General features: G+C 38.0%; 7 protein-coding genes across 10 annotated transcripts; 2 read left to right on the top strand and 5 right to left on the bottom strand.

The window, feature by feature from the left end:
* Positions 1–92: 92 nt before the first annotated feature.
* Positions 93–1,471, bottom strand: LOC143346077 (carbonic anhydrase 1). Its single transcript, XM_076773828.1, has 5 exons — positions 1,279–1,471; positions 1,074–1,215; positions 710–815; positions 423–647; positions 93–302 (listed from the first exon to the last, which is right to left on the bottom strand). The coding sequence occupies exons 1-5, from the start codon at positions 1,469–1,471 to the stop codon at positions 93–95; spliced, it is 876 nt and encodes a 291-aa protein (XP_076629943.1).
* Positions 1,472–1,699: 228 nt separating this feature from the next.
* On the top strand, positions 1,700–3,583 carry LOC143346072 (MYCBP-associated protein). Its single transcript, XM_076773820.1, has one exon. It carries the CDS (start codon positions 1,700–1,702, stop codon positions 3,581–3,583), a length of 1,884 nt encoding a protein of 627 aa, XP_076629935.1.
* A 306-nt stretch (positions 3,584–3,889) lies between these two features.
* Positions 3,890–5,377, bottom strand: LOC143346071 (carbonic anhydrase-like). The gene is made up of 7 exons (XM_076773819.1): positions 5,353–5,377; positions 5,138–5,272; positions 4,654–4,798; positions 4,488–4,593; positions 4,309–4,411; positions 4,049–4,185; positions 3,890–3,997 (listed from the first exon to the last, which is right to left on the bottom strand). The coding sequence occupies exons 1-7, from the start codon at positions 5,375–5,377 to the stop codon at positions 3,890–3,892; spliced, it is 759 nt and encodes a 252-aa protein (XP_076629934.1).
* Positions 5,378–5,659: 282 nt separating this feature from the next.
* LOC143346069 (carbonic anhydrase 2) lies at positions 5,660–7,484 on the bottom strand. The gene is given in 7 exon segments (XM_076773817.1): positions 5,660–5,779; positions 5,841–5,977; positions 6,245–6,347; positions 6,408–6,577; positions 6,580–6,720; positions 6,864–7,037; positions 7,110–7,484. Coding segments are annotated over 7 exon segments (888 nt in total). The 5' UTR covers positions 7,153–7,484.
* Positions 7,485–7,732: 248 nt separating this feature from the next.
* On the bottom strand, positions 7,733–10,639 carry LOC143346210 (carbonic anhydrase 7). Its single transcript, XM_076774112.1, has 2 exons — positions 8,373–10,639; positions 7,733–8,275 (listed from the first exon to the last, which is right to left on the bottom strand). The coding sequence occupies exons 1-2, from the start codon at positions 8,428–8,430 to the stop codon at positions 7,875–7,877; spliced, it is 459 nt and encodes a 152-aa protein (XP_076630227.1). The 5' UTR covers positions 8,431–10,639; the 3' UTR covers positions 7,733–7,874.
* Positions 8,931–13,298, top strand: LOC143346068 (carbonic anhydrase 1). The gene is made up of 5 exons (XM_076773816.1): positions 8,931–8,988; positions 9,542–9,811; positions 10,356–10,612; positions 11,674–11,898; positions 13,197–13,298. Exons 1-5 carry the CDS (start codon positions 8,931–8,933, stop codon positions 13,296–13,298), a joined length of 912 nt encoding a protein of 303 aa, XP_076629931.1.
* LOC143346209 (tetraspanin-11) lies at positions 10,822–23,810 on the bottom strand. Of its 4 annotated transcripts, XM_076774108.1 has the most exons (10): positions 23,467–23,809; positions 23,169–23,403; positions 19,543–19,625; positions 17,557–17,769; positions 17,311–17,496; positions 16,420–16,542; positions 15,946–15,999; positions 15,790–15,882; positions 14,907–14,990; positions 10,823–14,839 (listed from the first exon to the last, which is right to left on the bottom strand). In XM_076774108.1, the coding sequence occupies exons 3-10, from the start codon at positions 19,588–19,590 to the stop codon at positions 14,777–14,779; spliced, it is 864 nt and encodes a 287-aa protein (XP_076630223.1). In that variant the 5' UTR covers positions 19,591–19,625; positions 23,169–23,403; positions 23,467–23,809; the 3' UTR covers positions 10,823–14,776. The 4 variants fall into 4 exon arrangements, with proteins under 4 accessions (XP_076630226.1, XP_076630223.1, XP_076630224.1 ...); XM_076774109.1 differs by having other exon boundaries at positions 23,177–23,810; XM_076774110.1 differs by lacking the exons at positions 23,169–23,403; positions 23,467–23,809 and adding an exon at positions 22,783–23,132.
* Positions 23,811–24,240: the final 430 nt, after the last annotated feature.

Below are 24,240 nucleotides of genomic sequence, written 5' to 3'. Positions count from 1 at the left end.
TAATATTCACTGTATGTTCCAACGAAACCAGCAACAATGCGATATACGTATTTATCATTTATATGTTTACAGTACTTTTTAACGACGAACCATCAATTTTCTGTTGGAGTATCGTTGGAAGCGTCGCTAGGTTTGTCTGTTTCGTCGTTTGAAAAATCTCGTGGCAATGGTAAAAGCGAAGCATACGTCGAACCCGACGGACAAACGTGAAAGATGTTTCTGTCTTGTCTTTCTTTCAACACGCGTATGTTCGATAGTATAGGTACACCCTTTTCGTCGGTTAACGTGCGAAACTCTGCAACCTTAACAAAACGCGAGTATAGAAAATAATCCACCACGGTGTGTCTCTCATTGAAAAAATTCTGGATCGCAATATTGTTAATTATCAACGTAGCGTGACGTGAGAAGTTGCATAAATTTACTTGCTCGACGGAAACTCCTATCGGTACTCTGCTGATCACCCAGAGAATTTTGTGCACGTTACTTATCGTAACTATCGAACCCCAATATAAAAAGTAATCGTCATTGAACGGCTTCATAATATTTGTCAACTGTATAGGCACTATACGAACGGACGAATCTGCGCTCTGTATGGAAGCCAAATTTTTCACTATTTCTTCCATAAATTTATTTGGTTCGTTCTGTAACTAACCACGATTGCAGGATAATGTTTTATCGATTCAATTTTTATTCAAACACTTGAACTTACCTTAATAAAATATACCAAAATGGTGACGCCGTCGGGTCGTCGGAGCGCCGTGTCCAACGTTTCGTACTCGCTTTTGAAGTGCACTGCGTGGAGTTCCATCGGCATGCTTTGAACAAAATTGCATCAAGCTGTATTTAAAACTGAAAGTTATTTTAAAAAAGTACCAGCGAAACGGAAGTTCTACGAAAAATTCTCTGAGCGTAAAATCATTCAATTATATGGATTATTTAATAATAAAAACGATGAGTTTTAACATAGAAATATTTAAATTTCCCTGAAAAAAGTATCGCGTATATCATTGATCAAGTAAGTTCTAAATTCGCTGTTGTGGAATCAATTAAAAATACAGAAACGCTTAACAAACCTCGCACCGTCAATGTAATGTTCGCTCCCGTTCATCTCGTTTTCTCCCCAGTGAAAATGAATTTGCGAGAAAATATAATTCTCCGCGAACGGTCCACCGCAGAGATAAGGTCGTTTCTGCTGCCATTTCGTGCTGAGAATTACTGATAACCGATAAAAGTTAACAATCGATCGTACGAAGGATAGGTTACCATCGAGTACGCTACCCGTGTATCCAGTGTTGGTAATTTTCACTTTCCTCGGCGCCACGTCAATATTAATCCATTGTAAAGGACTCAGTTCTATAACTTTCATATAACTGATATCCAAATCGACCGGAGACTCTAAATCGCCATCGGTGGCAGCTAAACCTTGAACGAACCTAGCATTCTCTGTATCAGCCTCGTGCGTTTCTGACATTTATCGGTAAAATGATATCGTAAACTGGAATTATTTGAGTCGTTTAATTTAGATTCGATGCTCCAAACGTTTACATATTGTCGAAACTTAGGGTCAAATACTATTTCAATTCGATCTTTTCGCGATCGATCGCGCTCCGTACCTCGTGAATATAGCATTCGAAAATGTTTCTGCAGGGTTATAAAATATTCTTAATAAATATCTGCTTTGTACTTTCGTCATTTTACCATGGATTACGCGCGTAAAATCGGCAAACCGAAAGGCCTGACAAGATGGAAGACGCCCGTGATGAGAGATGTATCCACGCGCGATGGTTTCATGTGCCCGGACGAAGGTTACAACGAGGATGGTACACTGGTGAACTGGAGGAAATGGTTGTCCAACCGAAGGAAACAATACAAACGCATCGAGTCGGTCACCGGTCGCCACCAGAACGACCAAGTGCTGAACGCTTGCGAAAAAATTCGACCTCTCGTCGAGATGAGAAACGTGATGGATTACGCGACAGTACCGGCACCGGTGATTCCGGACAAATTTCGAGGCGGTCCAGAATTTTGGAGGACGCCACAGGTGCTGTCCAACCGTGGAGATCCCTGCTTACCGGATATCGCGTACACTCAAACCAAAAAAGAATTAAACCTACTTCCAGAACTAACGTTCGTGGACTTGCCGGAATTAATAGAAAAAGAAAAAGATCTCGTGGGTTTAAAATCGAAGGAACCATCGTGGAAGCGTAATCGATATTTACAGAAACGAATGGCCGAGTTGTCCAGGGAAATAAAATTACTCGTACCGAAGAAACCGGAAACGAGGGAGCTCGTGATCGAGGGCCACGCTCCGCGACGAAAAACGAAAGAGCCAAGAATACCGCCCATAACGATCTCCGACACCGAGGGGGAGAACGAATGCGACCCGACCGTGGATCAGGATCAGGCGGTGGTGCTGAAGATCCAAGATCGAGAAATAGTTTGGCGAAGATCTGGCTTCGAGGACGAGGGAACCGACGCGATCATCTGGAACGTATCTTTCTCGGGGCGAGTGGATCAAAGAAAGGAGGGGGAAATCGTGCTGGAGAACAAAGGAAATCGCGTGATCGTTTACGAGTGGAGAGACGCTGCATTTCAGTCAGCGACGATACCTTTGGGAAGACGAACGGGTCCATTTTTCTTTAACAAGACGAAGGGGACGATTCTTCCGGGGCAAATAACGAAATTGAAGGTTTGGTACCTACCGCGAATCCCGGGTGTCTTTAGCGAACTTTGGAAACTGAAAACCGACCCGGAGTTGTGCTCGTCTCCGTTGATAATACGACTTAGCGGTTGCGCGGAGACTATGGATCCGCAGAACGCGAACAACGATCCAGTGCTGATCGTCGACGGGTACTTGGATCGTTGCGTTCGAGACGCCACGATACGAGAAACCATAAACGAGATAATGGAAGACATGCACTGCGTCGAACCTCCGGGACCTTCTTACGGTAGTCTGTTCCTGGAATCAGAGATATTCGTGACTAAAAATCCGCTGTGCTTCTATCATCCGAGCCTCGTGACAGAGTTTCACAAGATTTACTACGTCGCGACGAACCAGAACGAGCGGCGTTGGAACTTGTGTTTAGATCACCTGAGGGAAACGCTGTTGAAGATTAAGGAACCAGCAGAAAGGCAGTCTATGTTATCGCAATTCAGTGAAATCTATAAAAAGTGCCTAAAGCCTCCGTTGACAGCCTCTTCTATAGACAGGAAGCACGAAACTGTGCATAATTTGTTGTGTTATTTTACGAATCGTTTCGAGATCGAAAGCAAGTTCGCGAGAGATGCATGCTGCATGAAAGACACTCGAGAAACTGTTGTCGCGGTTTCGGAAATTAGTACTAACGAGGTCCAAACGTCGGTAAAAAACAGCAATTCGCGAAACAAGCTTAGAAGAAGATCGATTACTCGCACTCAAAGTGTTCCTATCGAGAGAACCGTCGACAATTCTGATCGCGTTGTGGATATTAGACCGTACAGAGAAATATTTTTCATTCGTGTTTACGAACTTTTAAGAGTGGTGATCGAACGAGCGTGCGCAACGATCGATTCGTTTAATAACTTGAACGAACCTGATAAGTGAAAACGATTGAAAGAATAAATATAACTCGAACCACGTTATTTAAGTTCGGAATGTTGATGAAATTCTAAGCTAAGAACCCCTTCTCTTTCGAGTACAGATTTTTATTAGACGGATGATAATTTTATTCGTTAGGTCGAATGGAATTGGAAGCATAATGAGAGATGTTGGTTTTAATTGTACGTAATTATAATCTAACTACGAGACTGTATATACCGTAGCTCTTCCTGTATTTTTATTCTGCAGTTTCTTATACGTTTATTATATAGACAAACGCGTAACTTAAAAATTTGTTTCAACGACGTCGCTTCAGGGGGTTGCTAAAAATATTTTTCTACACTTCAATTGTTGCGTTTCACGCCAGTTTGCCTTTATACACTGTCCATCCTTGTCCCTCAGCCTTCGAAATTCATTGATCTGTGGATATCTATCGTTAAACTGATTAAAAATGATATTATAGCGACTTACTTCGTCGGGTCGTATCGGCGTAACAACAGGAAATACAATCCAAGTGGCGCACTCAGGATTGTCACCAACGTTATACGATCCTGCGTACGTATAGTAATAGCTGCAATACGTTGCACAACGCATAAAGGACAGGGAGTCTAGAACAAATGCGAACAAAATATTTTATAACGTCATTCGTGGTCACTTTGAGTTTTTAATAGAATTAAATAAATCTTTTTATCGATTAATTGCTAAAAGACTATTTTATTATTAATACTAACTGGGTGGTATTTTCACTTCCGAATCAGCGTCAACAATATACTGCAGGTTCTCCGTTATTCTTTCCATTTGTGGATTGATACAACCGCAACAGGGAGGCTGCACCTTTCGTAATTTTTAAATTAATGTTACGTGACTCGTCGTCGAACGCGATTATAAACGAAATACCAAATTTGCGTACTAAGAACAAATACGCCAGGACGCACATGCCATCTTTGTGTCTCTGGCATTCGTCGAAAGTCACGTATTTTCTGTTCCAGTGCACCACGTGACACTCCATCGAGAACCTTGGCGATACGACATTTATGAAAATCGCGAAAGACGATCGTGGATCGTTGATTTTTTACCAAGTGCCATTGATCGTGTGCTCAGCGCCTCGACAATTGTCTTCGCCCCAATGAAAATGAGCGTCGAACATTTCGTACACGTCGCTCGCGAGTGGACCGCCGCTTACCGTGGATGGAATTCGATCTCCGGTCAAAGTTATTCTAGCTAAATGTTTAAAAATATGCCGAACGAATATTTCTAGCTCTTTGGTAAAATCGATCAACCTATCTCATTGTCAGACTCGAATTTTTAGAGATTTAAAAAAAAAAGAATTCAACGTTGCTTGAAAAGTCAAGTATGATATAATACATGAAATTAAACGAGAAAGGAACATTCTGATTACTTTTCAATCATTCGTTGTGTAGCTAGAGAAACCTACGATCCACAAATTCATTGCTTCGGATAGAGAATTTTATATTTTCTCTATATTTGAAGCTAAAGGAATTAGTTTTTTTATTTTTATAATAGACAGAATTTATGGATAATTGATATTAAGCAAATTACCGGTATGCCCATTATTAATCATACGGGCTTCTCCATCTTGTAACCAGTGACCATTCATAACAAGAGAATCGTACCTGCGTGGTCGTACTAATCGTTCGTTTAGATCGATTGGAGATTGTCCTGTCGTTGGCAAGCCTTAAAAAAGATCACAAATGTATAAATCTTTTGTCCGTGATTACGTCACCTTAATCGAGTATTAGAATTTTTCTCAGTACCAATTAAGCCTGTGTATCCCGACATTGCAACGATATATGCTGAATATGTATCAAAATGGATCGTATATAAGCCAAAACATAATTGAAAATTGATTCTCTCTTGACGAGGTCATAATCGAAAAGTATTGTAAGCGTTACATAGTTAGAGGTTATGTTTTATATTTCAAAAACAAGCGAGTAGTTAAGTGGGATTCTTTGTATCGATTTTAATACAACTTTACAATTTCGTACAGGGATAAAAAATTAACGATTTAATAACGATTTTTTTTGTTGACGCGTTTCCACTGCAATTGATATTTGATATTTTTTATACAGCAGCGCTGTCCGTCGCAAAAAAGATTCTTCTTCTATGAAGACGCTGCTGCTGTCTCCGATTTTCTAATATATTTTCTAATCTGCTATCGTAAAGACTCCTAAATGCATCCATCTGTTATGAAAACGAACAAATAATGAGTCACACTGTAAAAGAGTATTCCAATCAGAAGTACCTGACGAAGCGATATTTTCGTTATAGTCGATGAAATTATCCAGATAACACATTCATTGTATGGAGCAGTCGTAAGAGAACCAGGATAAGTATAATAGCCATGGCCTCTGCACGCGTCTAACATCCAAAGTAAACAATCTGTTAAAGAACAATTTCAAAAAGTTATTGACACTTCGATATCGATTCATACATATCGTCATAGAGTCCTAGTAATCACTTTCGAAATTAATAAATAATTTTTTAATTTCCTGACTGTCTCATCACGAAGGTTTGAATTTAAGAAAAACTTTAAACGACTTTTCTGTTTTCATTGATTCATAAATTAATATACGATTATAATAACAGAAAATATACTCAAATTATTATTTATTTACAAAATTAAAGATTTTAATTCATCTTTTTTACCGGGTGGAATTTCAGTACTGCTCCCCATGACTTTGATCTTGGACAAGTTGTTCGTAATTGTTGAAAATGATGGATTATCAGGGATTCCAGGGCATCCAACGACCTATTTAATCATGCATTATACGAAAAAAACGAACGGATCGATTGTGATTGGAATTCGTACTTGCAGGAAATACGAGAGTATTGCGATTCCGTCTGGTTTATCGAAGCACCGTTCCATCGATCCGTAACGTGTGTTCCAATGCATTATTTGTGCCTCCATGGAGTACCTGCGTTCGAAGGCTTATATGGAATGCTCGTGGGAAATTAATAAGCAGAAATAAAAGCGTCTTCTAACCAGATACCATCTATGGAGTGTTCCGCGCCGAGCGAATTTTCAGCGCCCCAACGAAATCGCACATTCATAAACTGAAACTCGTCGGACAAAGGTCCGCCGCGCATCGTAGGCAACGTTCGATTCGAAAATTCAATGCTGACTGAAAATTATTTGATATATCGCGTCTTACGAGACAAATTGAAAAATTATTTTATCATAAGAACAATATTTAAATGACAATTTTATGTAATCGCAGTTACGTCTTTGATAGCTTATAAACGATTGAAATTTTTTGGAAAGGACCTGTTTTGCCAGTATTAGTCATCGTAGCTGTACCCTCGTCCGACCAATAGTTAGTCAGATACAATGGCGGAAATTTTTGACTCCAAGTGGCTGTCTTGCTTAAATTAATCGGCGACTGTCGCCATTTAGGCAATCCCGAAGACGACGTTGAAAATATCCCACTGGATTTGGAAGCTTTAAAAATTAATTCACCCGATAGAAACGAACTATTTTTAACGCAAGATGAGATAACCTGTTTTTACTAACCAATTCTCTTAGCTCTCCTGCTGGTCGATCTTGATATCGCCATTTTCGTAATCGCTTCTATGGGAATTATTTAGAAATTATTATAAATATTTTTAATCCTGTAACCGAAAAATATGGTAAAATAATTTAAATATGTATGAATCATGTTAGTTACTACATGTTGCGATCTTTACAATGAAGCTTGTTACATATGTATCGTATACTATAATGAAATATGATTTTTCATGAATCTATATTTAAACAGCAGTGCTAATAATGCATTTAGTATATTTTTCATTGCTCGTACGTTGGACTTTCATTAAACAAATATATTTCATACGTAATTACATTAATTTCTTTTTGACGAAACGATGTTTACGCGTTACACTCGTACAATCGGACGTAATTTAGCTGACATAATAAACAACACGACCATTTAATTTCTGTACTTCCCGATAATTTTCTTTTATACATATGCCCTGTTTGTTACACAGCATTCGAAACAATTTCGCCTGGTTTTCGGAAATTCGCACTGGTTCCGGAAAAACGATCCAACTGACGCACTCGTGAAACGGAAAGATCGTGGTCGATCCTAAATAATTATAATAACCCGGAGTTTGACAAGCTTGTCTCATCCAGCCCAAACAATCTGCAATAAAATTTGTTATCAACGTGTAGAAATATATTTAAGTTCGACACTCAATTTTAATGATTAATAATAAATAAGTTAACCATGGCCAGGTTTACTATAATTGCTGGATTAAAATTTTTAATTAAAATCGTTACTTATTGTTTTCTGCTAAAAGAGAAGGAAAATTTAGTTTCGAACGTACTCGTTGGTAATTTTGTGACCGATTCGGCTTGAATGACGTTGTACAAACTGTCCGTAATTCGCGAAAATAATGGATGTTCGTCCCAGACTGGCATTTGATAAGCTTGCAGAAAGTACGAGCAAATAGCTAGTCCATCTTCCTTGTTCCAGCAATTGTCAATCGTCTCGTATCTCTTGTTGAAGTGTATCGCTTGGGCTTCCATTGTGAACCAAGTGCCATTTAGGGTATGTTCCGCACCCTTGCAGTTCGAAGAGCCCCATCGAAACACCACTTCTGTCAACTCGTACACGTCATTTGACAGTGGCCCGCCACGAATAGTCACTGGACTCTTCTTCCCTTCCAGGGTTATTCGAACTGATAAATATTTACAAATATCAGTGGTAATTAAACGTACCAAAAAAGTCATTTCGAGGAATTTTGTATTAAAAATATTTCCAATGCTTGGAGTTACCGGTACTGCCAGTATTTCGCATTTTTGCGTCGCCGTCTTGACTCCAGTGACCGCTCATGAGGAGAGCAGGAAATTTAATTGGGATCGCTTTATCCTCGCTGATGTCGACCGGAGACTGGCCCCATTTTCGACCATCGCCTTAGAAAAAATTGTTGAAACCGTCGTGTTCTAAATGTTATCGAAGTTGAAAAAAAAGAACTCTCACCCGCACACTGCATTTTATTTCATAATTCTTGCCAATCGTCGATCGTTGCACAATTATTCTGGAATTTAGATGAACCATCGAATCTTGCGTACGCTTGTTTCACATATTAAAATTTTAACGTTTGACAGCTGTCAGAAATAAGGCAGCGTCGACAGGTTCGGAACAATCAAACCGTGCGCGACTCGTGAAGTTGTCGTTAAATAAAAACACATTCTGCGTCTGATTAATGTGTTTCTATTACACGGGAGGTTAACTTCGAAACTTTATTAAAATTCTTGTATGAACGGGCGTATCGAGGGGCGCGCGATCGCGCAGCTTGCAACGTGCCAACGATTCCCACGGGACGATTAAAAATGATAAACATTTCGCTGCCGGAATTTATGATAGTGTGCAGCAGTGTTCTTCTGGTCTGTAAGTCGAGCGCTAAACTTAAAGATATAATTAAATACGCGAAATACACAGGGTGCTCGGCCACCCCTGGGAAAAATTTTAATGAGAGATTCTAGAGGCCAAAATAAGACAAAAATCAAGAATACTAATTTGTTGATTGACGCTTCGTTAAAAAGGAATTAACAAAATTATTGATAAAATTTGTCCACCTATTCGAATTTCTTTCTCGAACACGCGTAGGATTTCGGAGGTATGTCTATTCACCAAAAATGATTGTAAATGACCCCTGCAACTAAAAACAATTTTTTCAGAACGATTTGAAATTTTTTAATTTCGCCGAAACATTTTCCGGTCGATATGGAACTTTAAACGTTAATAACTTTTTAACGAAGCCTTAATCAATAAATTGGTATTCTTCATTTTCGTCTTATTTTGGCCTCTAGAATTTGTCATTTAAATCTTTCTCAGAGGTGGTCGAACACCCTGTATAATAATGGTAACTCGTCGAGACGCAAACCTTTATTCGAGATTTTCTGTTTCGTTGTAATCGTTATCCCGAACCACGTTTTTAAAGTTCTGCTGCTGACTGAAATTCTGGATTGGGCACAATTATTCCCATGGGTGGGGAGCGAGAGCCATTTCCCTGGCTTCACTTTCGGTTACTCGGAGCGTAATGGTCCTCATATGTGGAAAGTGTTGTATCCGGCTAGTAATGGCAGCAATCAGTCGCCAATCAACATCACGACACGGCTCGCTGTCGTCGTGCAACCGTCAGAACCTCTTCGATGGACCGGCTACAATAAAGGACCATTATCGATGACTATAGCGAATAATGGAAATAACGGTGCAATTTCTTCCATTGATTTATACGAAACTCACTACATAAGAAGCGTTCTATACAGATTCCTCTATTATAACTACGATCCTAACAAAGCCTATCTTCTAGAATTTATGATACACTCTGTCAGATTGTCACAATCTCGTCGACCGCTGTTACCTTTTTCGATCGTTTGCCATTCGTAAAGTATTACCCCATTATATGAAGTAATCTTACTCCTGAAAATCCAGGAAGATAAAATATTTATAATTATCGTTGCATCTTCGTGAGAGTGTTATTAATGTATTGGTCGAATTTTGTTTTAATATAGATATAAGTAAAAGTGGTCCGAACAAGGTCGTGTTTGTACTCATTTTCATCGGGAAAGTTTCACGAATTCATCTGTAGCAATAAATCATTAATAATATTATCACGAAAATCGGTAAACATCAAAATTTGAATTTTCGATATTAGGATTGTTGGTAATGCGATTCAAATTCAAATTGTGACAACCTGAGTACGGTATTTTTTAATAAATTATCAGTATCACGATATATTATATTGCTTCCAGTGGTAGTGAATACAATATGGAACAGCTTCTCTCGGCCGCATATTCAAGGAGGATCCCTGACTAAAATTTACGATTTTTGTTCGATGGTGTTTCACTGGGGACATTCGAACGAAGATGGCAGCGAGCACACTTTGGATTATGTTCGGTATCCTATGGAGCTACAAGTGTGTCACATCAGTCGAGACTTTAATTCGCCGTTAGACGCTATTACCGACAAATCGAACGACGCCATGCTGATCGTTTCGTTCTTTTTTCAGGTCTGTGCTCTATTATTCTCTTCAAACACTGTATCCTAATTTATTTATATATTTTTCAATATAAAGACTGGACCACGTTGCTAAATCTCTTTCCAATATTAGAAATTTTGTGTGTGGTTAATACTTTTACATTGTACTTTTTTTACAATGTTTATAACTCCATTTCTTATAGCATACAAGAATTCCTTATGAAATCTTTTTACAGCAATAATTTCGAACATAATAAAATGAAGTTAAAAAAAAATATTAATATTTTCGCTTCGTCTTAGTCCTCTTCTTAAAAAGCATGTGTTTCGTGAAGTTTCTGCGACAGTATACGATATTAAAGAATGTATTAAATAAGTATTTTATTCGTTTCTAAAAGATTTTATCACATCTTAATATACCAAGAAATAATTTTTTCGTATATTCCTAATGGTTCTAGAGAACACAATTTGCAACACTTCACTGTTATTATCGCTTTAATATTAGGCCAGCCCATAAGTTCGTGTGTATTTCTCAAAAAGTTTTATTCGCAGAGGAACGACCGATTCGTATTTTTCAATCAATAATATTCCTTCGTTATCTACTGACACCATTTTATAGGCGTGGTTTGAACACCACCGTGTAGTCTTTTGACTTCATTTTTATTTAAAGATTCAGTTTCCATGATGGTAATTGCTTGACACAATATTTGGAGCGTACGACGGTTGAGACACGTAACTTCCCAGTTAAACTCTTTAACTTCTCGGAACGTTACTTCTGCAATGGAGGAATACGGCTTTGCAATATTTTAAATTAATAGTAATATACTTTATTTGTAGCTCGTCTCACCAAACAGATGATTCTATTTTTTTTTATTCGAATTTCCCTTCCTGGTCTTTTTCAAGTTTTCTGCAATCAATTTTTAGGAACTATAGTTCATATTCCGTATTGGGGATCCCAAACTTTCCCGACAAACTGACCCTTTAGTTTCACAAACAATTTATAAACATATAAGGTTAATGACAAACTACGCACGAACATATGGACTAACCTGGTAGTTATTATCAATATTATTGATTATATGCCCACGACTACAGATTACGAATGCAGATAATCCGTATTTGGATCAGATCGTGACAAACTTATGGCGAATTACTCAGCCAGGGACGAAGTTTCACATTCCACCCTTCCCTTTGGAGTGGATTTTCTCACCTTTCGAAAAAAGTTATTACACGTACAGTGGCTCTCTTACTCAACCTCCCTGCAGTGAAATCGTCACTTGGATCGTTCAACCTGAGCCAATCGCTATATCCACGTTTCAAGTATGCATTATTTTATGGGGATTGCGATGGAACCTCGATAATTGCAGAAAAAACAAACCCACTAAGGAGAAATCTTACTTATGCAATATACCCTTCACTGACTGCGGTCGATGTTTCTTCGATTTTTAATTTCCTTTATTGCTTAGTGACAATTATCTGCTTCGCTTATCAACAGTGTGGAACGACAAAGATTCTCACGAAATCATCAAAGTTGCATTTATCGAGGTTCTACTGTGCCCCGGAATTCTGTTTCATAATTCTTCAAAAATGACGGTTATTGGTCCGATGCATCAATCATATTCTATTTTAATTCTAGTAATAACCAAGTATTATTATTAATGTTGAGTCAGGCTGTATTCAGCAGTTTGTAAAGTTAAAAAAATCAACTTCGTAACTGTTGAAAGCATTTTGCATTCTAGAATGGAGACACGCTCTAGGTTTCTAAAGTACTGAAAGAAGAATATCGTAGTTATTTTGTAATAATATTATTCATATTCACAAGTTACAATTTATAACTCTACAAACGTATACACACAGCCGGACGAAATTATATTTTAACAACAGCATATGTGCTGCACTTTTTATTGATTTACGTACACCTTAGTTTAGTTTTTTTACATTTATGAATTTGTACCTGCACACGTGCTAATAAAGACTTAATAAGATAAATAATACTTGATTATTAATCTATATAAATAAAATAGTGACTTAGCCTGCGATTGTAACATTATTAGGCAATCTCGACTTAAATGTATATATTATAGAATATCTAAGCCAATTTACAAGTTTGAAAATTTTCGTCTGTCCGTTCGTCTGTTTGTTTCTTCGTCGTGAATCAACAAAAAATATATTGAACCGATTTTCATTGAATCACAGCTATTCTGTGGCGTGTATATCAGAGAATAGGATAGGCTATTCATCAACGATCTTTCACCCAACGGGAGTAAATACTAAATAATTAGAAATAAAGCCTAGTTGTGTATGTTTCTTAAAAAATGCTCTACTTAAAGTAAACTAACTTAATAGAATGCATATCTCCTTTATCTTTAATTTTATATTAAAATTTACGACAATTTTCATTGGAAATTAAATTCTAATCCCTTTCTGTTCCTAATATTCCATACACAGACAACTAAGTTTTATTTACGCAAACCTGTGCACGGACGAGAGAATATAATCGGTATGCCAGGTCAATAATCGTTATTTTTGAACATCGAATAGTATGTTACGATCAACTATTTAACATTTTATTTAAGCTTATTCTGTTTCATATTGTCAATATTGATTTTTCCATACAGGTTGCGCAATTTCGAAAACTCTGTTCCGCGGACGGTCCTATCCTCTTAAACTGCAGGCCCGTTCAACGAATAAACGAACGTAACGTGTACTTCTACGAATAACACTCGTCGTCAAGTAATGTGCCTTTATGCCGTGAACACGTTTGTCCGATTCCTTAATTATTTCGCGTGAAATTAACCGTAGAATAATACGCGTTGTCGCGTTCGTCGATCCAGGAAATTCGCAAACTTGTTCGCGCGACACGCTGTTGGAAATGTAAAGTAAGTGTAAAAATCAGTGTCGTTTGCAGAGAGCAGTGATTTTATTGTTTTTCTTTTTCCTACTGTATTATTTAAGAACACGCCAAAAACATTTTCCAACAAATGCCATGAGAAAATAAACGCGTAACAAAGTTCGATTCGCTTATAGGAAAGTACAATTTCACTTGGCACGAGTTATTGTAACAGATTTTGTCGTCTTCATGGTTACTCACGAACATAAAAACACCTTCTTGCTGGCATTATACAGACTATGGCAGAGAGGATGCGTTTCCCGTTAATTTTTATTGGAACGTGCATCTCGTTATTTCTTTGTTTATACAAGCGATCGATAGGCAACTATCAATTTCTACCACACACATATACATCGATACTGCGTACATTCACTCATTGACGGATATTTTTTTTCTCAGTAAAAAGTCACAAGGTCGTTTCGAACATATGCGGGTGCCAATATATATAAATCACGACGGTGACGGAGAAAGTGAAAATATTTTTGTTAGCTCCCTTAGCACGATTTTATTTCTCCCAATTCAAAGATCGTTTTGTACGGTGAGAAACTTTAACATTATGAACTTTGACACGTTTTACTAAAGATATACATTTCTCCCCGATCCCCGCAACTGAAATAAAAATATTTCGTCCAGTATTCTAATCGAACGCTGGAAACAGAGAATATTTAATTTATTACAAATAACTAATTTTTTAAATACCTTGTAAAGAGTCCAAAGACTTTTGTAGTTTGAATTTAACAAATTGAATAAACAATTGATTCTTTTTCTCAAATTCAAAAATGTTACGAATGCTCCCGCGAGTCTCAATTTATTCCCAATATTAAAGTTACTCGGTGAATTTATATTCGATAAGGTCGTCGGCGCGATGGTTGACATCTTCGTGATAAATTACGGAGTAAACGATAATTTTCTGGCATTCGTAACCGGAGTGAACACGAAGAGAATAACGTCTATGTACAGAGTAATAGATATTTCGTTCTTATTCGAATTGGTACGATATTTCGCAATGAAACACACATAAGGGACGGGAATGGCTTAGAAGATTCCGAGCAAGCACAGCTTTTCTATCTTACAACGAGCATCGCAACCCCTAAAACATCGTCCTTTCTCGTTTACGAAACCTGGTTCGCAACGACCAGTTATTATCGAGTGCATATCGTTGTTCGCTTCGTCGAATGTTTCTCGTCGGAAAATCGTCGGAAGCGAACGGATGCAATTTAAAACAACGCATCTGCATTCCTCGCGACTCCAACGGGGAACCTGAAATTGATTTCCTCTCTGCTTTGTGCTCGCGTCGCGGATATCGTCTCAATCCACTTGCATGTCTCTTATCGTTCGACAAAGGAAAGCCGAGGTTATTATGCCGAACGTCTGAAATGTACACACGTGATCAATGTCCGGGATGAACTAAAATTGTCAATGTTTCGTTAAAACGTACTTGTATGCCAGCCATTGCCATGCCCAGAAACACTAAAGTGAAACTCTCACACTCCAGCCAACTGGTGATTTTATCGAGACAACCCTACAAACATTTAGTAACGTGAAGCAAACTATGGGAAACGCGAAGCCGTCGCTTCTGAAAAGTCGTGCAGTGACTCACAGATTTGTTTAATAAAAATTGCTTCTACGAAAAATTATACGAAACTCTTACTAAATCATTTTTCCCACCTATCGACGATAACTAGGAGCGTTTGTGATAGTGTCAACGAGTTCTTTCGTGCTTGATACGATTGTTTGAATTACAAAAATTCGTGGTATTGTTGCGTTGGATGACAGCCAAAAAACCTGTTGTACACAAAACGATAAGAACGTGTGTGTGTGTGTGGCCTCTCGACACCAGCTGGAAAGATTCTCTGTGCGATTCACGCTTGGAAATGAGAGCTTTAAAGTACAACAGGTACGAAATTGGGATTACGTGAGAATTTGGAGAAAATGTAAGAGAATTTGTATGAATTTAAAGAGTGAATGTTAATTAATTCGAGAAGTAGAAATATGTGAGTTTAACAAATCTGTGGGTCGCTGTAACGCGACTTTATCGCTAAAAATTTTGCAAATAACATATTTATACGTTTTCTATGTTTCTATAATATAAAACTAATATAATAATTTCTAAAGATATACATTATACTTTGTTCGCTAGTCTAATTATGGTATCTATCGCAACTCTACCAGACAAGTAAAGGAGCTTAAAATTAATGGTCCAAACTAATTGCAAGTCGATCAAAAAACTGTATAAATATGTAACAATGATTTTGTTCCTTTCTACCGAGCAAGATTTCTCCTTCATTGTCCAATAATCTGCTCGAAATTAAATTACTTACCTCTTTATGTCGATATCCTTCGTGACCCTCTTTGTCTTCCACTTGACACGCTGTCTCGTCCTTCGGTTTTGGATTCAGCCACGGTTTCTCGGTCTGCCGTGAACGGTAAAACTTTTATGAACGCCAAAGAATGTGAAAGGCAATTTAATCACTTACATTTTTATGAAACACTCTTGACACGACGCTCATCGGACTTCCTGTATTTTTTACCTGCGAAACAACGATAATGTCATTTTCCAACCACGATCGCGTGATTTTCTTCCTAATTTAAAAAAAAATAAATAGAAAATAGATCGTCTTTAACTTTGATGAATACTGTCATTTAATTTTTTCGTCGTACTTTCGTTAATGTTCAGAATGTGTATGAATCTATCTGCAAAAGAGCCTTCTACTTGCATCGAAACGTTTATACAAAATATACACGCTGTTCAATATACCATTAAACTGAAAATCTTAGAAACATATGTCAAAAGATTGATAAGAAACGTGCTTTGATTAAAGCAAATGGCAAGCGTACGATACGTTCTTTTAAAATAATAATTTTATCGAAAAAATACGATCTGTGGGTGGTCTGTGATATCGTGTTCGTTGACTATTGCAAAAGTTTCGAAATATCGTATGGCAGCGTACCTCGGTATTTTTTAAAACGCAGCACGTGAGAGGGACCTGCCTTCTGCTTCCTGAAATTTGCGCGTCTCTCCACCATGCCGTGCCATTGTAGTCCGCGTATCCATGTATTCCACAGCAATTAAACTGCAATGGAATCACCTATATGCTCTTCGGACCATCATAATATGCCTGGATGGACGGTTCTCCGAGTGCAGCGTTCGCCGTTCGTGCGCGAAATAAAATTTGCATTCTATGGCTTTTCGATCATTTGTCGCCAACCGTGAAGGCCGCGGCTGGCCGCTAACGATCGTGTTTTCAAAACTAGTGTCTGATCGCCGACGTTCCAAACCGGACGCTTTCGTGACTCAATTTCGCAAAATTATTCAAAAAACACCCAGCTAGAAACTAAACGCTGCTCTAGTGAAATTTAAATCGTTCGTAGGCGTTGCGTTTCTTAATATTACCAATTTGAATATCACTCGAAACTATTGTTTAGAAGCCAAAAATCAGAACAGATACCATTTACAACTTGTAATCCATCGGTAACGCGTGCGTGCAGCCAGAATGGCGACAACGAAGCGACGCCAAATAGAGATTAGCATAGTTTGAATGGAATTACGAGGACAGAACATCGATGGGTTTAAACGTAGTTTAAACGAAACTTCTCTAATCGATACGAACGAAAGAGTTCGAAGCTTATGACTTTGCTAAACTTTTCTCCTTACGGAAATAAAAAGGTTCGACTAAAAATTCATGGCAGGTGTTCGTGAAAATCTGAGTATTTCAAAACGACGAGCGAGTGGTCCAAAAGTTCGCTAGCGCTCTGAGGCCCCTTAAACGCATAATCCGCCAATGGATAAACATGCTCCAAGAATAGATAATCGATTGGTAGTATTAGTAAGGCAATTATACCTTGTACTGCGCGAAGTCGAGACTACGGGTAAAGGGGATATCGCTGGTTGGTTCGTGGCCATAGTTGTCGGCCAATTTGCTAATGAGCCTCTGTTCTAATCCGGACAGTATTCGGAACGTCATTATTCCGCCGACAGCGGCGGTGACCAATTCCGTGACGATCAGAGCGACCAGCATGCTCATGTACTGTACAAATAACATTCACGTTATTTAAATTCTGCGTCTGTAGAAAAAGAATTTACTTACGGTAGCCAGAATGCATTGGTTTCCACGTGACGCGGCTCGACATCCGAAGAAACCGACTGCAAACACCGTGGAGCCAAGACCGAGTAAACTGTAAGCTATTAGGTTAATAGTCACGTGCGGCGTGGCGTCAGGTACGAAAAGATTTAAGAGGTGGCCTTTGCTCGGCTCCAACAGCAACCATGCCCCTATAACGAGTACCGTACACCCGGCCAACTATCCAACAATTTTTTTCATATCACTTTTAGCGAAAGCAAACGTGGCACGGGACAAAATGATACCGCACCTCGTATAAATATGCAAACATTAGATTTATTAATTCATACGAAATACGAAACACACTACGTAAGAAGCGTTCTATACAAATTCCTCTTTTATAACTACAATCTTAACGAAGACTATCTTCTAGAAATTATGGTACACTTAGACACTTAGACTGTTATATTGCTTACCATTCGTAAAGTATTACCGCGCACGATTTATTAATTCATCGAGAGTGAACATTTAAATGGAAGAAACATTGTAAAAAATTATGTCTAATACGATGGGTAAAATTATATTAATTTTTTATTAGACCTCTTTCGATGGAGAACCTAATGGTTCTTCTAAGATCAAGAATTTAAATAAAAATTGAAACTGTACAATTGTGAAAGATTCTACAATTTGGCATCCTAAAGGAATTTGTGCAGGATCAGCTTGACAGTCAGCGTGTTAATTCTGTTTTAAAGTTGTAACGAGTCTCGTGTTCTGACAACTCGTGTTCGTTTGTCTTTGTAAAAAGTAAGATTTATTAGATCTTCGGGTCCTCGGTTTTACCGATGATACTGTTGGAAGTTTCTAGGGTATAAACTGTGTCTTTCGCGAAAGGCGTTCCATTGTTTTGTAATTTGCTTCGCCAAGAGATCTTGTGACACGGTATACTGGCGAGAGTCCTGCAGTTTTTATCAAATTACTGATCATTTTTATCGGACTGTAGGAATGGCTCTTAGTACGTTTATTCGTAACAGAAAATAGAATTTAGTCAATTTTAGAGTACAAGGTGATTATCATTTTGCCTCGTCCTATGAATTCTAAATATATAAAATTACTCGTTTTGAATTATTCAGATTTTAATTTCAAGATACATATAAAAATGTGATTATTAAAATTATTATAAGACAAGGTGTTTATAGAAAGACTCTTATCTCAGTTACATGTAGTGTTACTGAATTTTCTATGGACAATCTAATTTCTTTGTATTTTAAGAAATACACGTTTAATTTTCCAAATTCTTCTTTCAAATTAATATCTGAGCTTTCTATAAACTGAACGTTCAAGGTACTAAAAGGGGTTCAGGATTTAGAAGATTTATAGTATTCGAACCAAAAAATGATTAGTTTAAAAGTTACGTTTTTGTTTTAATGCTATATCGTGTGTACTCTATCAGAATACGAATTGAATTTCGGCTTTGACAATGGTACAACCGACCTGTTTGTTTTCTGTTCGTCGTATGCAACGCGTAAATAAATAATTACCATAATTTTACTTTGATGTCCGCAGAGGGTGTTTCGAGTATCCTTCTTCCAGTTCCACAAACATGCTTTACATTTTCGTATTAACCACTTAACCGTCGCGCCTGAGTTAATTCGAGCAATATAGTCGTTGGACACACAAACGATAGCATGCTTAGTAACCGTGCTAATATACAAAAATTTAAAAATTGAACCGAGTATTCAAAAAATATAATTACGTTTACTTCGTAACTAATAATAATATTAATTATATTTATGATAGTAAAATGTTTATCCTGAACCCTTTTTTAAAACCACAGTGCATAATAACATACATGTCCCGTATAAAATAAATTAACGTAAATCTCTCGCATGTTTAAAAATTGAATTTAATTACTAAATAGCACGAGAAACATGTAAAATCCAAACTGAAATTCAGGACGACACTCAATTATGAACTAAGTAATTTACTTTTTTAATCGAATGTTTAATACTTTACCCATATTAACAAGTTGAACGTGAACAGAACAACTTTCAAATATTTCATGCCGATTTGTTTCAAGACATCAAATAGTCATCGATCTGCAAACATAACGTCACTCGTTTCAATTGCTCCGACCTCTAAACCACTCCAATTTGTTGCGACGTTTAAACACGAAAATGCGAACGTTTCAGCGCGAAAATGAAACCCGACTCGTTCGATAATTCCGAATATTAAAACGCTGGGAATTTACACGCGCAAATTGGACGCTATTTAATTCTTTAACATTTAACGAAACGCAAAGTGTTCGTGTCGCAGTCGCGTCAAGCTTTCAACCACCGTTTTTATACGAAATTAAAAAATTTTGTTTTATACTCCGGTTCGTGTCAGTGACGTTACTTTCAATTTTTATAACGTAAATAAATATTCACCGACAACGAATCGTCGAAACAAAAGCTCCGGCGCGTAGAACGTTTTAATTCGCTTGGAAAAAGTCAGATTCGCGAGGTACCTCGAAGAAGAAAGCACGAATTGAAGAAGTACGTGCAATTTATATCCAACGAAATAAAAAGAGAAAGCGGAGTGAGATTACTATTCAATCGCAGTGGTTTTTAACGTTTTTCTTTTACTTGAATGGGGCTCATGAATCCCATTCTCGAAACGGTTTAAAACCTTACTTAAATCGATGTTTTTTAAGCATATCATTCTACTATATTTTTTTCCAGAAATGTTCCGCTAAATGTAAAAGGTGTAATTTCTAGAAAGAATATAGAAGGGAATTAATCGGTGGACGAATTTCTCCAGCGATATAACGGAATAACCGAGTATAAAAAATATTAATTTCAGCAGTGGGAGTTTGTAACCCGACGATGACAAAGAACGGATCAACTGATTTAAGTGAGATCATCCTCGAAACTAAGCCGACTGAAGAAAGAACCTTTAGAATCCCCGTTTCACTGGGGGGATGCAATTATAACTCGAAGGTGGACATTGTGCGCTCATAAAGGGGCTCAGAAATTTCTGCGAAGCAGATACGACGCGACATAGTAATGTACGAGCATCGTGGTAACCCTTGTGACGATAACCGAATGTTTACTAATGCTCAATAACCTCAAACGTTCTAATTAAATAAATCAAATATACTTCGATGATTTCTTTTTTCTCCGCTAATCTTTTCGTGACGATATAATCTTATTATTGGTGGTAGAATGTCATCGTCATCCCCAAAATTCCTCATCTGTTTCTCGTTGAACAGTCTGTCTCGTTTACATGTTAAAAATATTACAAAATAAGAATTATTCTTGCCAAATGAAAATCCTGGGATTTTGTAAATACTTCACCAGTGAAATATTTTATACTATACTTAATGGCAATTGAATTTAAATTTTCATTTATATTAATTTTTAATTAGAATTAAATTTGATTCGACTAGCTCAGAGTGAAAATACTGCCTAGTGGCAAGGAAAATAATATTCGTATCAATAAAAACGAGGAACGTCGAAGAAAAACGATGCAAGAAAAGGAAACGTTTCATCGATGTTCCAACGATTTTTCCACGTAATTAGCAACCGAAAGTATGCTAAACAGACCACAATGCCTGGTGCTTGTACCACTGGAACGAGATGCAAGTGGAAAAAAGAAAGTGCTACGATCGTGTTCTCGATCAAAAGATAGGTTCGCTTGGTTTTATTTATCGTCCATTACATAAAACGCGATAAAAATCTTCTAACTTTCTATTTGTAGCTATTTTTAAGAACATAATTGAGATATTCGATAACTTGGCAAGGAAAACTTACCTTCACTTTTTATGACGTAAACGTTCGTTTAAAATAATTGATTAAAGTTACGTACATCTATTTCGATTGTATAAAATTGGAAGGAAAAGGAATTCACGTATGGAGCTTGTGAAATAATTTTAAGAGAAAAATGGGAACGATGTTTTGAAAAATATTAAAGACGATTAATTTTTAATGAAACTTTCTCCACTGCACGAACGTTCGCGTAGAACAATACAAGTAATACAACAGAGGCAAATATTGTCTCTTTGATGTTATAAAATGCACAGTAAAAAGAATACTGTTTAGTAAAATACCGTGTTCCAGTTTCCTCGTACCTTTTAACCAACCAATGACTTGTTAATCGTAAAAATACAGAAAGGGTTGGTCTGATACTAAAAAAGCTGACAATTATAGGCCTCATGCGGTCGTACTCCGATAATGAAGCGATCATCCTCGTTTTATACACCTCCAATAAAGGTATAGAAATTTTATCATCTAAGAGGTAATAGAACTCCGCGTAAAACCGAATATGGTTCTGTAGATTGTTCTATAAATTCATTCCTCAAACTCCGGAAGTGACCTCGTACCGTGACATCCGCATCCAGCAACAATCGACATTTATCCCAGTGATTTTACAAAATTCGAAAAAGTATATATGTAGTCTCGTCACGTTCTACATATTGACAAATATTGATAAAAAATTCTATTTTTAACTGCAGCGGTTTGTGCAATTTTACAGAAGTTTCGACCGTGACGTGTTATTTTTCATGGAAAACCGTGCAACAAAATCAAAACTTTGATGGGTAATTTCACACCCCAAGGATGAATTTTTGTCGCTAAAATAATATGCGTACAACATTTTTGAGCATTCCTTACTGGTTAAACTTTTCGTTCGCGTTTGCACGAGTTTATGTTTCACAAAATATATCGAAGATAAATAATCCCTGCGGTAATATTTCGATTATGGTTCTTGAAATTAGCTACAATCGCAAAGTCTATGGAATTTAAAAATAATATTTAAATAAAATGTTATACTCCGTATAATTTAATTAATAAATCTCTGTATTATTCTATTTATAACCCAGATTTCTTTACGCGGTTACTCAATTATCGAACAAACTTATAAATATATTTAAAGTCCACTCGAAAGTCTTACGAAAACGTAAATCGATAGGAAGTTCTCGAAACCATCGGAGGATATCGTAAGATTTTAAACGAATTATAAAAGAGATTACCACGATGCCCAAATCGATGACATAAGCACATAGATGCATGGTACTAATTGATACGTTAATAATGTGGAGACTGCAACCGTGGAAACTGATCGAGATCAAAGGCCGCAATATAATCCTCGTATCGACGCGAACAGGGTAGATGCCTGCGTTCGGGAACGGTAAATCTAAAGTAGAGCGATACCAGCTAAATTTTTATTAATTAATTCTAACGAGGACGTACGCGAAAGTCAATCAATGCTACTTACGTATACGTCGCGCTAATTACAACGCAGCTAAGGAAACCGCGTTCAACGGAAAATAAACGTTAGTCATTTTTGACATGAGGGGTGGAAATAGAACGATTCGAGTCAGAAGTAAAATTGCCATCGACGCTGGCGAATCCCCCTGCGTCATATTTTTCCCGCGACAGGTCGCGCCGAAAAACCGAGAGAGATTGCCCCAGAAACGGTACTTGTATTCAATGATCAGAAAAATATTCAAAATTTTACGACGCTATTATCGTAAAAATGCATTTCATTAGAGAAGAGTAGAATTTCTCGTAGCAGTCTCTCCAAAGTGCAAAGTAAGGTTTGTCTGCACCCCGTAACTCGAGTTTCCCCACAAATACGTCTACGTACTATATGTTACTTGCCATATTACCAGAAACGTTCGCGTCAACAGGCTTCAGCAGCGACGCGGTCGTCGACGCGAGTCAATTCGACGCACACAAAAAAAAAGAACTAAAAAACGTAAAAGAAAATAGGAATGGGGGAAGAAAAGGATTCGAGAATAGAAAAAAAACGACACTGGCGGGTCTCTACGGTCGCTCCTCTAAATCCATTCACAGGTGGTCATGGTTGCACATCCTTCCTCCTCGCCCAGGTATCCTGACGATTAAATTCAAACGCGTAAGTATCTCGAGCCTCGCGGACACCACGATCGAAACTAACCGCTGTACACCTCGAATAACAATTAGTTGCGTGCACGTGCCTATTCCCGTGGTTTTCTCGACTTTCGATAGATCACCCAACGCTAGGAGAGGATCCTGCCGCGTACGATCGCGACGACACTGCCGAGGGTAAATGTTGGCAGCTCTAACGGTGCCTGCTTCGGGAGCGGCACGCGCTCTCTCTCTCTCTCACTCTGTGCCCCCCTTTTCGCTCAGCTTCCTCCCTTACGTCGTCCAGAGACTGGTCCAGATGCGTCTGCGTCGCGTCGTGACGGCGCCGACGCTCTCTCGCCCTTCTAGTCGATCCTCGCTCGTTACCGAGACATCTCCTCGCCCGATCAACCTTTGTCCCTTCGAGAATGGACGTCCACTGTTCGACCACCGACCGATTGACCAGCCTTTGCACTCGCCGACGGTTTCGAGTGGTAATTAGACCGATAGCGCGACCGGATACAACGAAACGGAGGAAATTAGTCGCGAGCGACCGTGCCTCGCGTACGGGGTTGTTTCGCGTCGCGCGACTTACCACGCGAAAATTGATCGTTTCGCTGCCGGAGACACGACGATGGGATCGAGGAACCTTTCTATTAGGTCGTCCCATAAATTCGTGTACGTCGTCCTCCTCGAACTATGGTGATGAAATTTATTATTTACAACGAACGATCTCTGACACCTGGAAAGTCGAAAAATTCGTATACAGGGTGAGGCACGAACTAGTACCCACGAGTTTTCAGCGCCTTTCGATGATATGGCAAAAAAATATTTCCTATTGAAG

Source organism: Colletes latitarsis, chromosome 10, assembly GCF_051014445.1.
Source record: "Colletes latitarsis isolate SP2378_abdomen chromosome 10, iyColLati1, whole genome shotgun sequence".
In the NCBI taxonomy this organism is placed as follows: Eukaryota; Metazoa; Arthropoda; class Insecta; order Hymenoptera; family Colletidae; genus Colletes; species Colletes latitarsis.
This window is presented reverse-complemented; position numbering and strand designations above follow the sequence as displayed.

Excerpts from the sequence above, each read along its gene's own strand:
- LOC143346077 (XM_076773828.1), bottom strand. The coding sequence starts at position 1,471 with ATGTCAGAAACGCACGAGGCTGATACAGAGAATGCTAGGTTCGTTCAA. Across the intron at positions 1,216-1,278 it reads TACCAACACTGGATACACGG|TAATTCTCAGCACGAAATGG; the intron begins GTAGCGTACTCG and ends ATCGGTTATCAG. Across the intron at positions 648-709 it reads TTTTGGTATATTTTATTAAG|TTACAGAACGAACCAAATAA; the intron begins GTAAGTTCAAGT and ends AATCGTGGTTAG.
- LOC143346072 (XM_076773820.1), top strand. The coding sequence starts at position 1,700 with ATGGATTACGCGCGTAAAATCGGCAAACCGAAAGGCCTGACAAGATGG.
- LOC143346071 (XM_076773819.1), bottom strand. The coding sequence starts at position 5,377 with ATGTCGGGATACACAGGCTTAATTG. Across the intron at positions 5,273-5,352 it reads GGGATACACAGGCTTAATTG|GCTTGCCAACGACAGGACAA; the intron begins GTACTGAGAAAA and ends ATCTTTTTTAAG. Across the intron at positions 4,594-4,653 it reads CACACGATCAATGGCACTTG|GTTCTCGATGGAGTGTCACG; the intron begins GTAAAAAATCAA and ends CGTATCGCCAAG.
- LOC143346210 (XM_076774112.1), bottom strand. The coding sequence starts at position 8,430 with ATGAGCGGTCACTGGAGTCAAGACGGCGACGCAAAAATGCGAAATACT. Across the intron at positions 8,276-8,372 it reads GCGAAATACTGGCAGTACCG|TTCGAATAACCCTGGAAGGG; the intron begins GTAACTCCAAGC and ends AATATTTATCAG.
- LOC143346068 (XM_076773816.1), top strand. The coding sequence starts at position 8,931 with ATGATAAACATTTCGCTGCCGGAATTTATGATAGTGTGCAGCAGTGTT. Across the intron at positions 8,989-9,541 it reads CAGCAGTGTTCTTCTGGTCT|TTCTGCTGCTGACTGAAATT; the intron begins GTAAGTCGAGCG and ends ACGTTTTTAAAG. Across the intron at positions 11,899-13,196 it reads TCGCTATATCCACGTTTCAA|GTTGCGCAATTTCGAAAACT; the intron begins GTATGCATTATT and ends TTTTCCATACAG.
- LOC143346209 (XM_076774109.1), bottom strand. The coding sequence starts at position 19,590 with ATGAAATATTTGAAAGTTGTTCTGTTCACGTTCAACTTGTTAATATGG. Across the intron at positions 17,497-17,556 it reads ACCAATGCATTCTGGCTACC|TACATGAGCATGCTGGTCGC; the intron begins GTAAGTAAATTC and ends TTATTTGTACAG. Across the intron at positions 15,883-15,945 it reads CAAGAGTGTTTCATAAAAAT|ACCGAGAAACCGTGGCTGAA; the intron begins GTAAGTGATTAA and ends CGTTCACGGCAG.